The sequence below is a fragment of the Balaenoptera ricei genome, chromosome 19, assembly GCF_028023285.1.
Source record: "Balaenoptera ricei isolate mBalRic1 chromosome 19, mBalRic1.hap2, whole genome shotgun sequence".
NCBI classification, from domain to species: domain Eukaryota; kingdom Metazoa; phylum Chordata; class Mammalia; order Artiodactyla; family Balaenopteridae; genus Balaenoptera; species Balaenoptera ricei.
In genome coordinates this window covers 34,921,119-34,939,514 of record NC_082657.1, presented here as the reverse complement: position 1 = coordinate 34,939,514, position 18,396 = coordinate 34,921,119, and the positions used below count along the sequence as shown (strand labels likewise).

At 37.8% G+C, this 18,396-nt stretch overlaps 1 protein-coding gene across 1 annotated transcript in view; it reads right to left on the bottom strand.

The window, feature by feature from the left end:
- Positions 1-18,396, bottom strand: part of AMFR (autocrine motility factor receptor) — a 39,238-nt gene that overhangs the window by 15,366 nt on the left and 5,476 nt on the right. The window contains exons 2-8 of the mRNA XM_059904886.1: positions 15,870-15,962; positions 12,631-12,795; positions 11,107-11,259; positions 8,679-8,719; positions 8,381-8,513; positions 6,642-6,775; positions 5,684-5,794 (exon numbers count right to left, since the gene is read on the bottom strand). Of these exons, the coding sequence (XP_059760869.1) occupies positions 5,684-5,794; positions 6,642-6,775; positions 8,381-8,513; positions 8,679-8,719; positions 11,107-11,259; positions 12,631-12,795; positions 15,870-15,962 (830 nt within the window). The remainder of the gene's footprint in view (positions 1-5,683; positions 5,795-6,641; positions 6,776-8,380; positions 8,514-8,678; positions 8,720-11,106; positions 11,260-12,630; positions 12,796-15,869; positions 15,963-18,396) is intronic.

The window sequence follows — 18,396 nt, the reverse complement described above, 5'->3', positions numbered from 1 at the left end:
GCCTAAAAACTCCAAGTGAGTACAACTGGTCAGATATAGTTGCCTTCCTTGAAAGAAAAAAAAAAAAAAATGTCAAACTTCCACAGCTAAAGAAACCAAACTTCAGAGAAAACAGCTGTATTTCTATATAACTATAATAATGTTCTATTGAAGGATTCTTTCTTCTCCGTCTAAGTATGACACTTCAATGTAAGTAAATATTTACTGGACTCTGAAATCTTGCAAAGACATCTTCTACAGCAACAAATTATCTAGCTATAATCTGTTGAAATCTAGACATTTAGCTTTATGGCAAATGAATCTGTCATAGATTATCATCATACACTCCTGCCCCAATCTATTAACCAAAGCTATAAAGTAAAGCAAACCAAGAAGAGATCCTAACAACTGTTTGCTCACTCAACCCCAGGCAGACAGGTGTTTTAAAAATTAAATCCTAACTCTTAAACAACCACTAGGTCAAGAGAAAATCACTTGGGCAGTTAGAAAATATTTTGAGACAAAAGAAAACAGAAGCAAAAGCACAACATACCAAAACTTAATGAGATACAGCAAAAGCAATGCTCAGAGGCAAATTTATAGCCAAAAACGCCTAAAAAGAAAAAAGATTTCAAAACGACAACCTAACTTTATAACTTATGGAACTAGAAAAAGAGCAAATGAAACCCAAAGCCAGCAAGAGGAAGCAAATAATAAAGATTCAAGCAGCAATAAATGAAATAGAGAATAGAAAAACAATAGAGCAAATCAATGAAACCAAAAGTTGGTTCTTTGAAAACATCAAAGCTAAACTGACAAATTTTAGCTAGACTAAGAAAAGAGAGAAGATATAAATAACTAAAATCAGAAATGAAAGTGTGACTAATACTACCAACCTTACAGAAATTTAAAGGATTATAACAGAATACTAGAAATAACTGTACTCCAACAAATTAGATAATACAGATAAAACGGACAAATTCCTAAGCAACACAAACCCTAAACAATACACACACACAAAAAAAACTACCATAAAACTAATAAACAAATTCAGTAAAGCAGCACAGTAAAAGAGCAACATGAAAAATCAGTTATGTTTCTATACACCAGCAATGAACAATCCAAAATAGAAATTAAGAAAACAATTCCATGTACAATAGTATCCAAAAGAATAAAATGCCTAGGAATAAATGTAACCAAGGAGACGAAAGACTTGACACTAAAAACTATAAAAGATTGCTGAAAGAAATTAAAGAAGACCTGCATAAAAGGAAAGGAATCCCATGTTCATGAACTGGAAAACAATATTGTTAAGATAGCAATCTTCCCCCAAAGTAATCTACAGATTCAATGTGATCCCTATTCAATTTCAATGGCCTTTTTTGCAGAAATGGAAAAGCGGCTCCTCAAATTCATATAGAATTGCAAAGAGCCCCAAATAACCAAAACAATATAAAAAAAGAAAAAGTTGGAAGATGCACCATTTCCCAATTTCAACTTACTACGAAGCTACAGTAATCAAAACAGCATAGTACTGGAATAAAGATAGACATATAGACCAATGGAACAGAACTGAGAGTCCAGAAATAAACTCAAACGTCTATGGCCAAATGATTTTGCCAAGGATGCCAAGACCATTCAATGGGGAAAAAAAATAGATTCTTCAACAGATGGTGCTGGGACAACTGGACAGCCACAAGCAAAATAATGAAGTTGGACCCTTTACCCTCACTTCATGTACAAAATTTAACTCAAAATGGATCAATGACCTAAATGTAAGAGCTAACACCATAAACCTATTAGAAAAAAACTATCATGACCCCAGATTTGGCAATGGATTTAGATTTGACACTGAAAGTATGAGCTACCAAAGAAAGAATAGGTAAACTGGATTTCATTAAAAATTTAAAACATTTGTGCATCAGAAGACATTACCAAGAAAAAAGTGAAAGGACATTACAGAATGGGAGAAAATATTTGCAAATCATACATCTGATAAGGGTTTAGTATCCAGAATACATAAAGAACTCTTACAACTCATCAACAGAAAAACAACCCAATTAAAATAGGATAATTTGGCTTGAACAGATATTCTCCAAAGATGATACACAAATGGCCAACAAGCATGTGAAAAAATGATCAGCATTACTGGTCATTAAAGAAATGCAAATCAAAACCACAATGAGAAACCATTTTACACCTCAGGATGGCTATTATCTAGTGTAAAATGTAAAATGGTGTACTCGCTATGGAAAACCATATGATGGTTCCTCAAAAAATTAAACATAGAATTACCATATGATCCAGCAATTCCACCTCTGGGTATATACCCAAAAGAATTGAAAGCAGGGTCTTGAAAAGAAATTTGTACACCCACGTTCGCAGCAGTATTATTCACAATAGCCATAAGGTAGAAACCACCCAAGTGTCCATCAACAGAGGAATGGATAAACAAAACGTGATATATACACACAATGGAATATTTTTCAGCTTTAGAAAGGAATGAAATTCTGACACATGCTACAACATGGCTGGACCTTGAAGACATTATACTAAGTGAAATAGCCAGACATAAAAGGACAAATATTGTATGATGTGCTACTGTGTGAGAGCAGTCAAATTCATAGAGTCAGAAAATAGAACGTAGCTGCCAAGGGCTGGGGAAAAGGGGAGATTGAGGAGTTAGTGTTATATGGGTACAGAGTTTCAGTTTCAGAAGATGAAAAAGTTCTGGAAATGGATGGTGGTGAAGGTTGCACAACAATGTGAATGTACTTAATGCCACTGAACTGCACACTTAAAAATGGTTAAAAGCTAAATTTTATGTTATGTATGTATTTTTTTACTATAATAAAAGCATAACATTTGAGAATTATCATTTTAAAAAACCCACCATAGGGCTTCCCTGGTGGCACAGTGGTTAAGAATCCACCTGCCAATGCAAGGGACACGGGTTCGAGCCCTGGTCCGGGAAGATCCCACATGCCGCGGAGCAACAAAGCCCGTGCGCCACAACTACTGAAGCCTGCGCGTCTAGAGCCCGTGCTCCACAACAAGAGAAGCCACCGCAATGAGAAGCCCACGCACCACAATGAAGAGAAGCCCCCACTCGCCGCAACTAGAGAAAGCCCATGCGCAGCAACGAAGACCCAACGCAGCCAAAAATAAATAATTTTTAAAAAATAAAAATAAAAAACCCACCATAATGAAACACCACTTCCCACCAACTAGGATGGCTATAATAAGAAAAACAGAAAGTAATAAGTATTGGTGAGGATGTGAAGAAATTGGAACCCTCGTACGTTGTTGATGGGATATAAAATGGTGCAGCTGCTGTGGCTAAGTCTGGTGGTTCTTCAAGAAGTTAAACATAGAATTACCCTGTGACTCAGCAATTCCACTCCTAAGTATATACCTAAAAGAAAATCAGGTACTCAAATGGATACCCGTTCACAAATGTTTATAGCAGCATTATTTGCAATAGCTAAAAAGTGGAAATAACCCAAATGTCCATCAATGGAAGAATGGATAAACAAATTGTTTATTATTTAAAAAAATTTAAATTCAGCCATAAAAAGAAATGACGTACTGATACATGCTACAACTTGGATGACTTTGAAAACTTTATGCTCAGTAAAAGAAGCCAGTCACAAAAAAGTCACATATTATATGGTTTCCTTCACATGAACTGTCCAGAACAGGCAAATCCATAGAGACAGAAAGCAGATTAGTGACTGCCAGGTAACATGGGGAGGGAGGAATGGGTAGTGATTTATTTTAATGAGTATGAGGCACTACTCTGGAGTGATGAAAAAGTTTCAAAACTAGAGAAGAGCAGTGGCCTGCACCACACTGTGACTGCACTAAACGCCACTGAATTGTATACTTTAAGATGGTTAATTGTATGTCATGTGAATTTTGCCTCAACCAAAAACATTAAATCCTAAAATTAATCTAATCATGTGATTGAAACCATTTCTTCTGGGGTGAAATACACTCTCTTTTGAGTTAGTCTTCCAAACTGTCTCCAAGCTCCTTAGGAACTACCTGAAAGTTTTTTCAGAAATGTGTGTGAATTCTCTGGTCTTCCAACCTCATCAATCAGCACCACTATCGATCCAGTAGCACAGCTGCAAAACTAGGAGAATCCCCAACGCCTCATATTCCTCATTTTCCCACAGCCAATCTAGCACCACGTGCTTCCTCACCCTTCTCACGTCTGTCCACCCTCCTCCAGCTCCACTTCCACCACACCAATCCACACTCCTCTCAGCACACAGCCGAACCACTGCAGCCCTTACTAACTAGTCCCGATCTTTTCCAACTGCATCCCTGACCCCGAGCCCCCACTTTAACCCCGTCAGTGGCCCTCAAGCCCCTGCAGGGCCGCTCATGCCTGCTTCTCCTGCCTCAGCAAACACCACTCCTCCTCTGACATCCTGAGCTCCAGCCACAGGGGTTCTCTTTAATTCCTTGGATACGCCACACTCCCTCCTGCTACAGAAATGTTCCCTCTGTCTCAAATGCTCTTCCACCTGATCCCATCTTCTGCTGACTTAACTCCTACTCATCAACAAGAGTCACTTTCTCCAGGTGGGAGTCAGGTTCCTTTGTTACAAGCTCTCAAGGACCGCGTTCCTTTTCTTTAGAGCACTTATCTCAATTCATCATTACATGCTCATAAACGCGCGTGGTTAATTCATGTCGGTCTCCTCCATTAGGCTGAAAGCTTCGTGAAAGCAAAGACCACATCTGTCATTTTAATTTTATTCCCCAGAACCCAACACAGCACCCAGCACATTTAAAAAAAAAAAAAAAAAAAAAAAAATCAATAAATGTGTTGAGTTACTGACACTCCAGCTCCAAAGCCCTTGTAATATTAAAAAGGAGAAGAAAAACTATTTGGGAATATAAAATAAGGAAAGGAAGATTAAAGATGTAAAGATTATAACTTTCTCAATATGCAAAATTGACCACAGATACAAAAGGCCAAAAGATACCTCAAGGTCCATCAACACCAAAAACATCCAATCTATAAACAGAATGATTTAGGTTAAACAGACACAGTTCCTGTGAGATCTCTAAAAATGAATAATGTAAGGCAGTGAGGACTGCAACACAGAGACAACAGGACTCCCTGGGAACAGAACAGCCTGCACCACACACAGATCTAGTCCAGTCGTGAAGGTTTGCAGAAGATCCCATCTTCTAATTCCTGATAACACAGCCACAGTTCTGGACTGCTTAGTGCTTCTCGTCTGATCCCCATCTCAGCACACTTCCCTGGTGTGTTTTTTTATGTTGCCTTAGGGCATGTGCAAAATGCCAAGATATATATTCTCACCAGGGTAAGAATAGGGAATAAGCTGTTAGAAAGCAAGGATCCCCCCACCCCTTTAAGTCTTACAGGCGTATCTGCTATATCTCAGAACTTAAATGGACAAGGAATATGAAGAGAGCTAACACACCCAGAAACTAAGATGGCAACCTGTGAGTGGGGAACAGTCCTGCCGTGTAGGGAAGAGGCTGAGGACTAAGGAAGACACACCCAGGCTCCCCATCCCACTCAGTACCAGCACCACAGCCAGTCTGAGGGAACGTCCCCACTCCTTGGCTAAGGCTGGTCTTAAGCCCCGGCACAAAAAGCACCCACATGCCCCTGGACAGAACACCAGTCCCATGCGGCCCTTTGCAAAGCTCCTACTTGTGGAAAAGATGTCCACAGGGCAGTTTCCTCGCAGCCTGCATGGAGTCCCAGCAGATGGCACAGTCATCGTTGTTGACAGCCAGCTCCTCTGGGGTTGCAACCGCAAACCTGTAAAAAACAAAGTGCACCTGGCAGGTATCTCCGTCAATTCCACACACAAATACTGAGCACCGCTTACTTCAGAGACTTCACCTTTAACAGCACAGTTACAGAGGAATCGTGTTCAGTAAAAAATCTCCACCCACGAGAAACATTACACCTGCATTCTCTTCATAGCCCACCAAAGAGCAAGAAATCTATACACAGAAACTGACTCTGTCTTAACAATGGCTCCTGTTAGTGATGACTTAAGCGAACATTTCTGGGTAAATCAGAGGAGTTAAGACCCCTCAGAGAGCCAAACTGTTCCCTTGGACACAAAAAGGATACCCATTGATCTCACACTTTCAGGCTTGGTTTAGCCTCAGGATGGCAAGTGAGTACCTCCTCCACTGAGGTTAAGAGTATGAGAGAGAGTATGTGTGTGTGAGCATGCATGCGTAAGGAAGAAAAAGGGCAGAAGTCCAAGGAAACATCCATTTAATAATAATGATGATAAAAATTATGACCTAATAAAAGAACCTAATCTTTACTGAGCACATACTATGTACCCAGTACTGTTCTAAGTAATATTACATTCATTATCCCATTGAATCCTCCCAACAGTTCCAGGAAGAAGGTTCTGCTATCATCCCTAGACTTAAGCAACTGAGGCACAGAGAGGTAAGTAAATTGCCCAAAATCACACGGCAACTAAGTGGGGATTCAAACCCAGGCAGTCTGACTCCAGAGACTATATACTCTTCACCATTCGGCTAACAGTTTACAAAAGCAGGTTCTCGTATAATCTGGGATCTGTTATTATTAAAGATCTCAAATGAGTCAACATGAGCAACGTCAACTTGTGCTTACTTACCTGGCTTCCATGTTTCCAACCACTCGCAAATAGTTCTTGTGCCGGCGGATTCGACGTTGTACCTCATGAAACAGGTAACGCAGCTGCATAAAGATGACCAAGCTGGCCATGGATAACCAGATGTTGCCAAATAACTTAACAAGAGGGAAAGAGAATAAAATATACAATAAAAGTGAATGTGAACTTGCTACTGCTGAGAGTGAGGTATGCAACAGGTCTGAATTGTGGGCGAAGGTGAATTGGAGCAGTCATTCAGAAAGCAAATGCACGTATCTCTCTCACTACCCTGAACAATGTACATGCTCTTTGGCCTAGTCATTCCATCACCAGCAATCTTTCCTGAGGAACTAATCAGAAATTTTAAAGCTTTATGCAAAATGATGCCCCTCTATGCAATTATAAAACAGAAAATCAGGAAATGGACACAATGCCCAGTAGGGGAATAATTATACTGTAAATTCATATAATGTAACATTATATACTCATTATATTTATTATAAAATATAATTACATCCTATTATTATATTTTATATATAACATTTTGAAGATTAATTACATGGGAAAATAATATTTAAGTGAAAAAAGGATAAAAGTACTTTAAAAAAACTAATATGTGACCAAAAAAAGGTACGCAAAGATGTGAAGTAGCAAACAACTGAATACAATCTAAATATTCTATTATGGGAGCAGGTTGTTCAATGGCTAGGGGTAGGGGAATAGGAGGAAGGTGGTTAAAAGGTACAAACTTCCAGTTATAAGATAAATACGTAGTGGGGACAGAACGTACAACATGATGACTATAGTTTTAACAGTGCTGTATGGTATATTTCAATTAAATCATCATACCTCTATGTCGTGGAAGTTTTATCTTAAAGGTATTAAAATGATTTAGAAGAATTGTTGCTAGCATAGGAAGATGTACATAATATACTAGCTACAAAAAGCCTAAACTATATGCCCAATACACAATCTCCATTGATGAATGTATGGATCTGAATATATAAACAAGCAGTAAACACAACAAAATGTCAATAGTTATCTCTGGATATTTGTTTGGGGGAGCGTTTTTTTTTTAAAGTATGTTTTGAAAGTTACTTTTAAAAAGTAGACTTACAGAAATGCGCTGTGTTTAACCCAAAAATTTTTAAATGCTACTCTGATAGGCTTACAATTTAAATAAATTGCCCACCAAATATGTTGATTCTCGGCATTCACAGATCACTGAAGTGCTAAACCAATGAAGCAGGTTTTCAGCATGGTGATTTCTTGCACATCAAAGTAAAATGTAAACAATGAAGTAGGAGGAATTAAGAATAAAGACTTTGTTTTTAATTATAAAGATAGAAAATTTATGAATCCATGAAGTAGCTAACACTGTGGGAATTCCCTTTACCACCTACAAAGTAACTGTTAAATATTAGAAGCCACAGAAACTATGAGGAGAGGAATTCCCTTAATTTCATGCTAAAACAATTATCTACTGACTTGGTCAGCAGAGTCACCTACGTCTCCTAGACAGCAAACACCTCCTGAGCTAGGCACCAAACTCATTCCACACTGCTTTATACCCGTTGGCCAAAAAAAAAAAAAAAAAAAAAAGGGAGGGGAACAGCTGCATCGTTTTTACAGCCTTTAAGTGGGTCAGCCACAAATGTCTCACCTGTTAAACCCTGTACTAAACAGGGTTCCTGATTCTAAAAAACTTAGCTGTCTGTTAGAGCTCCTTCTGGGAAACTTACCAACATGTGAATGTGATGCATGAGGTCCAGGGACAACAGAGTGAGCTCCATGACAAAATCTGTGTAATAGACATACGTTCCCTTTCCTTCCCACGTTCCTTCGTGGTTGAGGTCCCAGAGGTGAATTACATATCTGCAGTGAATAGAGAAGAATCATGTTAATGATTTACTGTTACAATTGAATTTGTTTTAAACATGATATACTTCAGTCACATTTTTATAAATTTTTTACATGTTGTATCTTAAAATCAACTGTATGAGTAGAACTGCATTACCACCCTCCCAAATTTCTACTCACCGTAAAATCACATGAGCAGTCCTCACTGTCACAAGAAGAGACTATTTAAAAAAAGAGAGTTTTTTTCTTTTTAGTAAAATTTAGGATTGCTCAGACCAAACTTACTTTTACAAAGTGATAAAAGTTCTCAGTTCAATTAAAAATCAGGTTGGAGGTGGGGGACTTGGAGAAGGGTAGTCACAACGTACCAGTTATAAGATAAATAAGTCCTGGGGATGTAATGTACAACATGATGACTAGAGTTAACCGTGCTGTATGGTATATTCCAAATGTGAAGAGAGTAAATCCTAAGAGTTTCCATCACAGGGTAAAAAACATTTTTGGGGGTATGAATATGAGATGATACTTATCGTGGTAATCATTTCACAACAAATGTAAGTCAAGTCATTATGCTGTACACCTTAAATTTATACAGTGCTGTATGTCAATTATATCTCATTAAAACTGAAAGAAAAAAAAAGCAAGTTACCAACCATTTTATTTCATGTGCTTCAAATTTCCATGGAATATTTTCACGACCTAGAAACAACTTTTATTGAGCCTTTTCCTGTTAAGAGGTGGCAACCAATTACACCTGTCCATCTCCTGGGCATGCCTTCTACAATCTTGAGGTCATTGAGTTTGACAATCACTTATATTTTATACTGCATTAGGTCACCATAATTGATTATCCTAAGAGGGTGTCTGAATACTTGGTGACCCTATACCCAAGGTACAGCTTAGGTACTACTATCCTAGATATGAATCCCTGCTCTCTATATAATGCTTTCTGCTCCCCCTTCACCCACACAGAAGAAACAGATGAAGGAAATCAATAACAAAATAAGACCCTCATAGTATTCTGTATTAAAGAAACTGATACTAAGAAAAATTTCTTCTTAATCTAGCAGAATAAAACTGTTAACATTCTTTACGTTTCAGATCAGGAAACTCCCGTTTACAAATGGAAAATATTTTACATAGAAGAGAAACACTATAAACATAAAAATATGATTTAGTTAAAAATATCAAATCTGTAACATAAATTATCTTAAAAAAATTAATGAGCTAAAATAAAAATATGCCCTATGACCCAACAGACCTATTTTAAATGTCTTTAATTTTAGGTATACCTTTTTTCAAACTTTGGCCTAATACTAATTAAAAGTTAGAGAAACAAAAAAGGAAAACCCAGTATCATTCAAATGGTGATTTACAGTAAAATATATCTAAAGCAAACTAATTAATGTCAGAGTAAATAAAATTTTAAACATTTTTTTTACATTTGTATACCTTTCACATACAAAAAGTATTCAACTAGGATTGCAAATGTTTTTATTAAGTACTTAAATGTTCTTTCCTTATTTTTGTTACACTACTATATTATACTCTGAAATGAATGCTATTAAGCAAAATAAATTTTAACCCTATTCTAACAATTCCCAATTAGTAGTTCAAACTTAGTGTTTTGATATTAGCTATCTACTGATATTGATATTAGATATCTATTATTTCATTTTTTCCATTAATAATAGCAATTATGGACAAGATAAAACTATTTTGCCTTTGGCCTGAGGAAAAAAGCAAATATAGCCACTGAATATAAAGAACATACAAAAAATTTGATTTCTATTGAACAGAAATTAGTATTTTCAGAAAGGGTTTAAAAGTAAATTTTAAAATATACATGAATATCTCAGATTATTCTTTCAAAACAATGAATTGTTTGCATATATATTGTATTATTCTATAAAATCTTAATTTATGGCCTATCTAAAATAACCAATTATAGGATATTTCCCTACTAATTGTTACCAATCATTGTTTACAATATCTTAAGGAGAAAACTCTTCCCACTTGGAAGTCACAGAACTTGGATTGTGCTACTTTTGCCACTTTGGAACTTTAAGCAATTCACTTCACCCTCCATGCCCATTTCCCCATTAATATACAGGAGTAATAAAATGAGTCAATATATGTAAGGTATTTAGAACAATCCCCAGCATATAGTAAGCACTATATAAATGTCGGCAAAAATAATTACAGTTGACCCTTGGGCAATATGGGAGTTCATCCCCATATAATTTATAGTCGGGCCTCCGTATCCAGTTCCTTCGCATGTGTGGATTCAACCAACCAGGGACCATGTAGTACTGTAGAATTTACTACTGAAAAATATCCATGTATAAGTGGACCCACACAGTTCAAACTCACGTTGTTCAAGGGTCAACTGTACTTTTTATTATGTTGTAGCAAGGATTACGTGAAATAACATATGTAAAAGCAATCAGTACCAATACCCAACCTCAAACAAAGGAACTCAAAAAATGCTTGTTAAAATGAAGACCAGATATCCATCATGGGTGAAAATAATCTGTCAATAATCATCTAGCTTCCTTGAAAATACACAGGAACATAATCAGAGCAAAACCCCGTCTCTGCATCTTACCTCTGCAGCCATGAAAGCCAATGTGTGCATCCCATGGGTGTAGCCTGTGACACAACAGACAACTGCTAATCCACAGCAGGAAAGCAGCATAGCAATCAGTAGAGACAAAACTCGACCATGGCTACTCATCGGTGTGGTGGGAGAAAAGGAAAGCTAAAAATGCAAAACAGGAGAAGGACGCTCATTCTTCAGCATGGCAGTGTTAATTAAACCTGACTAAGCAGGGCAGTGTTAATTAAACTCAAGATTAACCTTGGTGTCTTTGCTTGGAGGTCTGTGCGTAGCCGCACGGCCAAATGGAAGCACAGAAAAGTATCCCATTACCAGATGGTCAAAATTCTCCAACCAACCTAAATATGAGTATGAGCTGATATTTTGAGATCTTTATCATTTAATTTACGGAATATAACAATATACATTATATTTGCATCTCAAATTCTCAAGGATCCTCCTACCAGTGGGATTATAAGCCTCTAGAAACAATTTGCCAAAGGAATGTAATTCTCTCTTCTAGCTTCAACAGGACTCAACTTCAATAGGGCAGCACCACATTCTGTTGTGTTCTTTCACAATCTTGTTCTAGCCCTAATCCCTCAAATTCACTTGAGAGGACATTCCTAGCCTGTTCACGGCTAGGACAACTGAAGTGTAATCCAGGTGCAGACTGACTACTATCATAATGCTATGGTAACAGTATACAGCTTGGAAAGGAAGGCCTGGAGCTGTGACTCCTGAGCAGGAAGGTGTAGATACCAAACCAGTCGGGGAGGTTAGAAGCGCCTGTCCATGTCCTGGGATGGGGGTTGAATTATGAAACAGCTAAAGGCTTTGGAACTGAGATTAACTCACACAGACATGCAAGGACCACCATGGTCCATGAGGACTGGGTTAAGAAAGGGGCAAGCAGGGCTGTGGAGTGGGTTTAACGGAGGGGCAGGATTGTAGGCGTCCATTTACTGGGGATCCACGAGATTAGTTCGGGACTACTAACAAATGAAGATTCACCCACACAACTCTGAAGCCAAGAGGCAGATCTTGTACCCAGACAGAAAAGGTTCACTTCTCCAGGGACCAGGGAAGCCAAGAGAGCTAATTCAGTCCTGGCCCAGGGTGGAAACAACGTAAGCTAGTCAGAAAGAAGGGCTCCAAGAACCAGAGTAAGAAGGGGGAAAATGGAAGTAGATTAGAACAGAAAACATCTGGAAGAGACCAGCTTTTTTTCAGTTTATATATTAAGGTTTCCTTGCGCTGTGATCAAAAACAGTTTGTGTAGGTGATTTGACCTCACGTGGGCTGTAATGCAACATTACTGGGGAGGGGAAGGAAACCTCCCTAGGGGACACTGCTCCTGCATTCCTTGGCTGCTGCAGAAAGTTCCTCAAGAAACAGGTAGAAGGTACCTGATCCAGGAGCCTTCCCTGGGAGAGCTATCCTGCACATGCGTGTCATGGCTCATTCATGTTACACAATTCAGACCTGGCAAATGTGTGCCTAAGCAGGAAAAGAGCTTGGCTAAAAACTCACATATTCAAACCGGTCCTTGCAGAGCTGAACCATCAGATGCAGAAATACCAGTCCAGCAAACCAGAGGCACCACATGACCACTTCTTCCACTGTCTGGACATTCAGCACACCGAAAATGAAAATGAACTTGTAGAAAATGAAATTCCAAAACTTGTCTTTGAGGTGCTAAAAAGAAAAATATTTATAAAGGTGATTACCATTATACCTAACCCATTCAAGGAGAAGGTAACATAACAAAAGCTGGCTTCTAAGGAGAAAATAGTCTATTCTCAGCTTTCTAACACTTGTCCACAAGAAAATATCAATAGAAGGCAAAGAAAAAAAGAGCCCTCTGAAGAATAAAGGGAAGACACCTAGAAAGTAATCTGTAGATTTTGGATTGAATTCCTTAGTTATGAAATTTTAGCCATTAAAAGGGGAGTGATACTAGTTTAGTACCTTATGTATTAATAATACATATACTTCTAACACAAAATCAAAAAGAATGGTGAGAGCTACAAGTATCATTTTTAATACTTCTACTCTCTAGATTTTTAAAACAAACAAAAGAAAAAGACTGGACATTCTTCTTCCTTTTTTTTTTAAACATTCTTCAGATTCAAAAATAACATATGCTCATTTGTCAGCCATAATCAATAATGTATGAAAAAGTACAAAGAAAAGTAAAACAAAAATGATGCCTTAACATTTTTATGCATTTTTCTTCCTAAATGTAAAACATTGATTTTTGTATACTTTTATTTCACTTATATTGTGAGAACCTTACCAATGCCAATGAATACTGTCTGAATAGACCACTTTAGTGGTTACACATGGACACCGAAACGTTTTTTTCACCATTCAGAAAATGTTGCAATGAATACCTTTGTACAAGTTTCTATTTTTCAGCATTATAGAATCAAAGCTTACGGATATTGTCATGGTTTCTAATAAGTAACATCCATCTGATTTCCAAAGAAGTTATATAAATGTACAGTCCCACAGAAGTATACCTGCTTCACTGTACTCTTTCTTACACTGAGGATGTCCAGTTTTAAAAATCTTTACTATCCTGAAAAAAAGGGCAATGAGGGGCATCTAGCCAACAGATATTAAAAGATACCTCAAGCCACCTGTGGGAGTGGTGGCAACTGAGTGCAGAGGATAAGGATGAAAATATGGCTCCTAAGTATACTTTTATGTATAGTTTTGAACCATGTAAATGTTTCACAAATTCAAAAACTTAGAAAGAAAAGCAAAACTGAATAAAAACAAAAATAATTGAACCTATGTGTGGAACAAATTGATAATGTGACTATTTAAAGATAAGAGTTATTTTGAGAATTTTAAAACACTGTACTCTGACTGTACACCCTTTGTTCATAGAATAAAACGAACTAGGAATCCTTGGTGAATGTCTGTTTCCAGATCTGGGGCAGGAAAGCATGAAGTGAACCTAGAACATTTTGTGTCCTGGTTCTGAACCTTCACTCCACCATCTATTTGCTGTGTGGCTTTGAGCAAGTTACTTACAATCCCCAGGCTCTGGTTTCCCCATCTATAAGACGGGTCTTATAACAACAGCATATATCTCATAAAATCTTTGGGGTAACTCAGTAAGTTAATATATGTACGGTGCTTAGACAAGTGCCATAGTAGGCATTAAGTGCACTTAAAAAATTCCTTGTTCTACACTGCCACTTAACGGTTGAATATTTGTCCAATTTTAGGTAGTCAATGTCTTTGCCTCTAGCATTACTCTATTTCTTGAAGTTTAAGCACCCAAAGAGTAATCCCATGTCAATTCTGTAGCATTCTAACTCAAAACGGCGCTTAATAAATGCTACTGGATGACACTGGTCAAAAACTGTCATCACTGAACAACATGAAAAACGTGATCTATACTGAAAAAACTGAAAGTAGAGTTGAGTGACAAATGTGTCCATTATGATTACCTCCAGGTATTTGAAAAATCTCTGTAATACTCCAAGGTTATGTTTTCTGTAAATTTTGAACTGATATTTAACATTTTAGGGAAAAGAAAGCAGTATGTAAGGCCCACTGGTGCCAGATCAATCCACCAGCAATTAGGTTGCTTTCCTGGCCTGACCAATTTCTGGCCCACAAGTCAAAAGTTTTTCTTGAAAACAAAAGAAGCATCAAAGAAAAGCTTCTGTATCCTACCAAAAAACCCTCTATGTTCTACTGATCCCATCTGGGAGACCTCTGGAGTCGATAATTTTGGAGAAAGTACTGAATACTCACTAATGAAAAATTTCTGGGAAAACAAACAGTCCTGCTCTTAACAGCATCCAAGGGCTCAATCACACAGTAAATGCATTTCAACTCTAAACTAGGACCTCAGCTGATTTAATAACAAGAGATTTGGGTTGAAAAGGACACGTAAGGGGTGAGGCCACTGTTGTACCTTTAATGTAGTAGGTTCCTGTGTTGTACCACTGGGAGAAGATAAAGTACAATATAGTTCTGTTTGTATGTTATTGTTTTAAAGGCCAGTTCTAAATTCTTACTTTAAAACACACTATTCTACACTCCATCCACTAAAATCCTTGGGGAACTGCCAATCTGTACAGTATGCTTGTGGCACTAATTCTTTAATGAAAGCACCTCCTGCTCATACATGCATTCTGAGAGTAATGTTCAAATGTCAGACTATCTCACTTGAACGCTGCTTGTAGAATGATGAATCTTAATACACTTTTCCAAAGGGAAAAACAAAAATCTCTCAGTAAATTCCTTTGGAAAAGAACCCATATTCTAAAGAATGATATATATGATTACTCAAACTAAAACAAGTCTGAGCTTCTTTTAAAATTACCTCATAAAAGTCATGGGGAAATAGCTACAAAGAACAATATTGGGACAACTTGGATACATTAAATACGGATTGTGGATTACATGAAGTATTTCATCAATGCTGAATTCCCTGATTTTGATCACTGTGCTATGGTTACATAAGAAAATGTCCTTGCTCTTAGGAAACAGACTAAAGTACTTGAGGTTAAAGGGGTATGATGTCCCCAGTTTACTCTCAAAAGGATCACAAAAAATATGTTTATATAAATAAAAGGCAACTGTTAGAGCAAATGGGGAAAAATGTTAATAACTCTGAATCTGGATGAAGTCTATATAGCAGTTCTTCATATTATTTGTACAACTTTTCTGTAAGTTTGAAATTATACCAAAAAATTTTTTCTTTAATCTGGTCACAAGAATGCATCCTTGCTATCTGGACTTACCTGTCTTTCGCTCACTCGAAGAGGGCCAAACACGATACACTGGATTAGCTTAGCCACCAACATCAAAACACAGCAAGCAGTATTTACTAGAACCTGTACACAAACCAAAGAAAGGAAGTTTATTTCCTTCTGTTGAAAAATAAAAGCAGCTCTAAAAATTTTATATTAGGAATTCAGCCAACATTTCTAATGACTGAGCCTTTCCAGTTTTCTACCAGTATAAGATAAGTAATATTTGAAGGGGCACATTTTTATGGGTGGCAGGGTACAGATGAGGAGTGGGGAGGAGAGGCACCAGCTCAGCAGTTAATTCACAGAGCCCTGTCCCAACATGTATCCTCCAGAAGGCCACCTTCCCCTTCAGTCTTAACTGAATTTTGTGTAAACTTTGTACTGGATGCACCTTAAAAAACCGTAAGTATCTCCTAGGTACATCACTTCCTACATTAAGATTTTAACAGCCTAGAAGAAAACTTTTCCAGAAAATGCAGTTATCATGAACAGTGAAGTCCAGCACCCAAACACCCTGCCCTGCCCTGTCAGAAAAACAGGACATGTGGAGAAGAGTGTGGATGGTCACAAAAAAGTCACAAGATCATGAAGAACTGAGAAGCAAAAACATACACATTTTCAAATGTATTGCAATGGGACAAAAGATATCTGTGGTTGGTGTTGGCCTTAAAGTAAAGGTTCTGGGGCATTCGAGGGGAGTGGAATCAAGAAAGCAGGAAGAGCTGAGAACCGAAAGGCAACCATGAGACACCAATAACAATCCAAAGCCTTCTTCACCAGCAAGTGGAAAACTTTCTTAGTAATTAAGAGAGGGATCTCCTTACACCTAAACAACAAATGTAATGCTTACAAAATGAAAACGTGGGCTGCCCCTGACACAGAGGCTAGTGTGACACATCACATTACTGATGCTCAAATGATTTCTAAAACCACAGAACCTGAAAAAGCCAAAAGGACCTTGATGAAGATGGTAAAGAGGACTTTTATTAAGAGCAAATGAAAACAAACACCAACAACGTAAAGGCTGCTTCAATCACTGATTCACTAAGTTTACAGGAAGGTGGCCATATTCCTCTTTCCAGGTCATTCTTCCCTCTACTTTTAAAAGAAGCAAATGATATTTTAAGAATAAGTAAATAAAAGGAAGGTGACGGAAGAGAGTAAGATAAGAAAGCAAACTCCCTAAGATCTCTTCAGGTTCCCCTTAGTGCTTCACACCATCCAGCCCTTTGGTAGCCCTGACGCATTACATACAATGAATGGTAGCCCTGATTCATCACAAGAGATTAAATTATGTTTAGTTACATTCTGCCTGTCTAATGGGGCAAGGAAGTATGTGATGTACTTTCAAAGAACTGAAACAAAAATAGTGCTGAAAAATGAAACTCTGCTGGTAATTAAATCCTTCAAATAGCCAGGAAAAAACCCAAATTAGTTATCCAAAACATCCCACCTCCCTAACATGACTCCCTGTGGAGCAGCCCTATTCAAAACATTCCAACAAATAGTGTAGAATACTAAATTTTAAGGAGATGAAATAGAGGTTTAAAAGGCTCATCTTCATTGTGCTCTAAACCAGTTAATGGGAACCCCAATCATGTTAATTAAGAAAAAATGTCATAAGACAAAACTACAACCCCAATTCCTCATGCCATATCCTCCAGCTGAAGAGGATTTTTAAAATCAGCCAAACATCCCCAGCCTAATTACAAAACAATTTTTTAAAATTCTTCCTGTTTTTGCAGGTAGGCTTACAAAGTAAAGAAATAAATTCAACACATTTAGCACCTACTTGCTCAAGGCATGTGGGACATTAAGAGAAATGAGGGTGATCTGAACCCTGCGCTCAAAGAGCTTTTAGGATCTACAAGACACAGAACTTGGTAAGCATCTAACAGACCAAGCCAGCTGCTGTGAGAACAACAGAGGAGAAATCAAATTTAGGGTCGCTTAATCATTTCTCTACCCTAAACATCATTCTCATACACCTTGGGTTACAAAGTAAGAAATAAAGTATTACTTCTCAGGTAAAACTTTTCTTAAGTTTTTCTAAGTTCAAAAATGAGGTATAGGGGGCTTCCTTGGTGGCGTAGTGGTTGGGAGTCCGCCTGCCAATGCAGGGGACACGGGTTCGTAGCCCTGGTCTGGGAGGATCCCACGTGCCGCGGAGCGGCTGGGCCCGTGAGCCACACCTGCTGCGCCTGCGCGTCTGGAGCCTGTGCTCCACAACTACTGAGCATGCGCGTCTGGAGCCTGTGCTCTGCAACGGGGGAGGCCGCGATGGTGAGAGGTCCGCGCGCCGCGATGAGGAGTGGCCCCCGCTCGCCACAACTAGAGAAAGCCCTCGCACAGAAACGAACACTCAACACAGCCATAAATAAATAAATAAATAATGTAAAACTTTAAAAAAAAAAAAAAAAAATGAGGTATAAAAATTTTGTATCTTTGATTTACCAAAAAAAAAAAAAGTGGAATTCCCTCATAATTCCATCACCAGTAGATAAACATTTCTTAT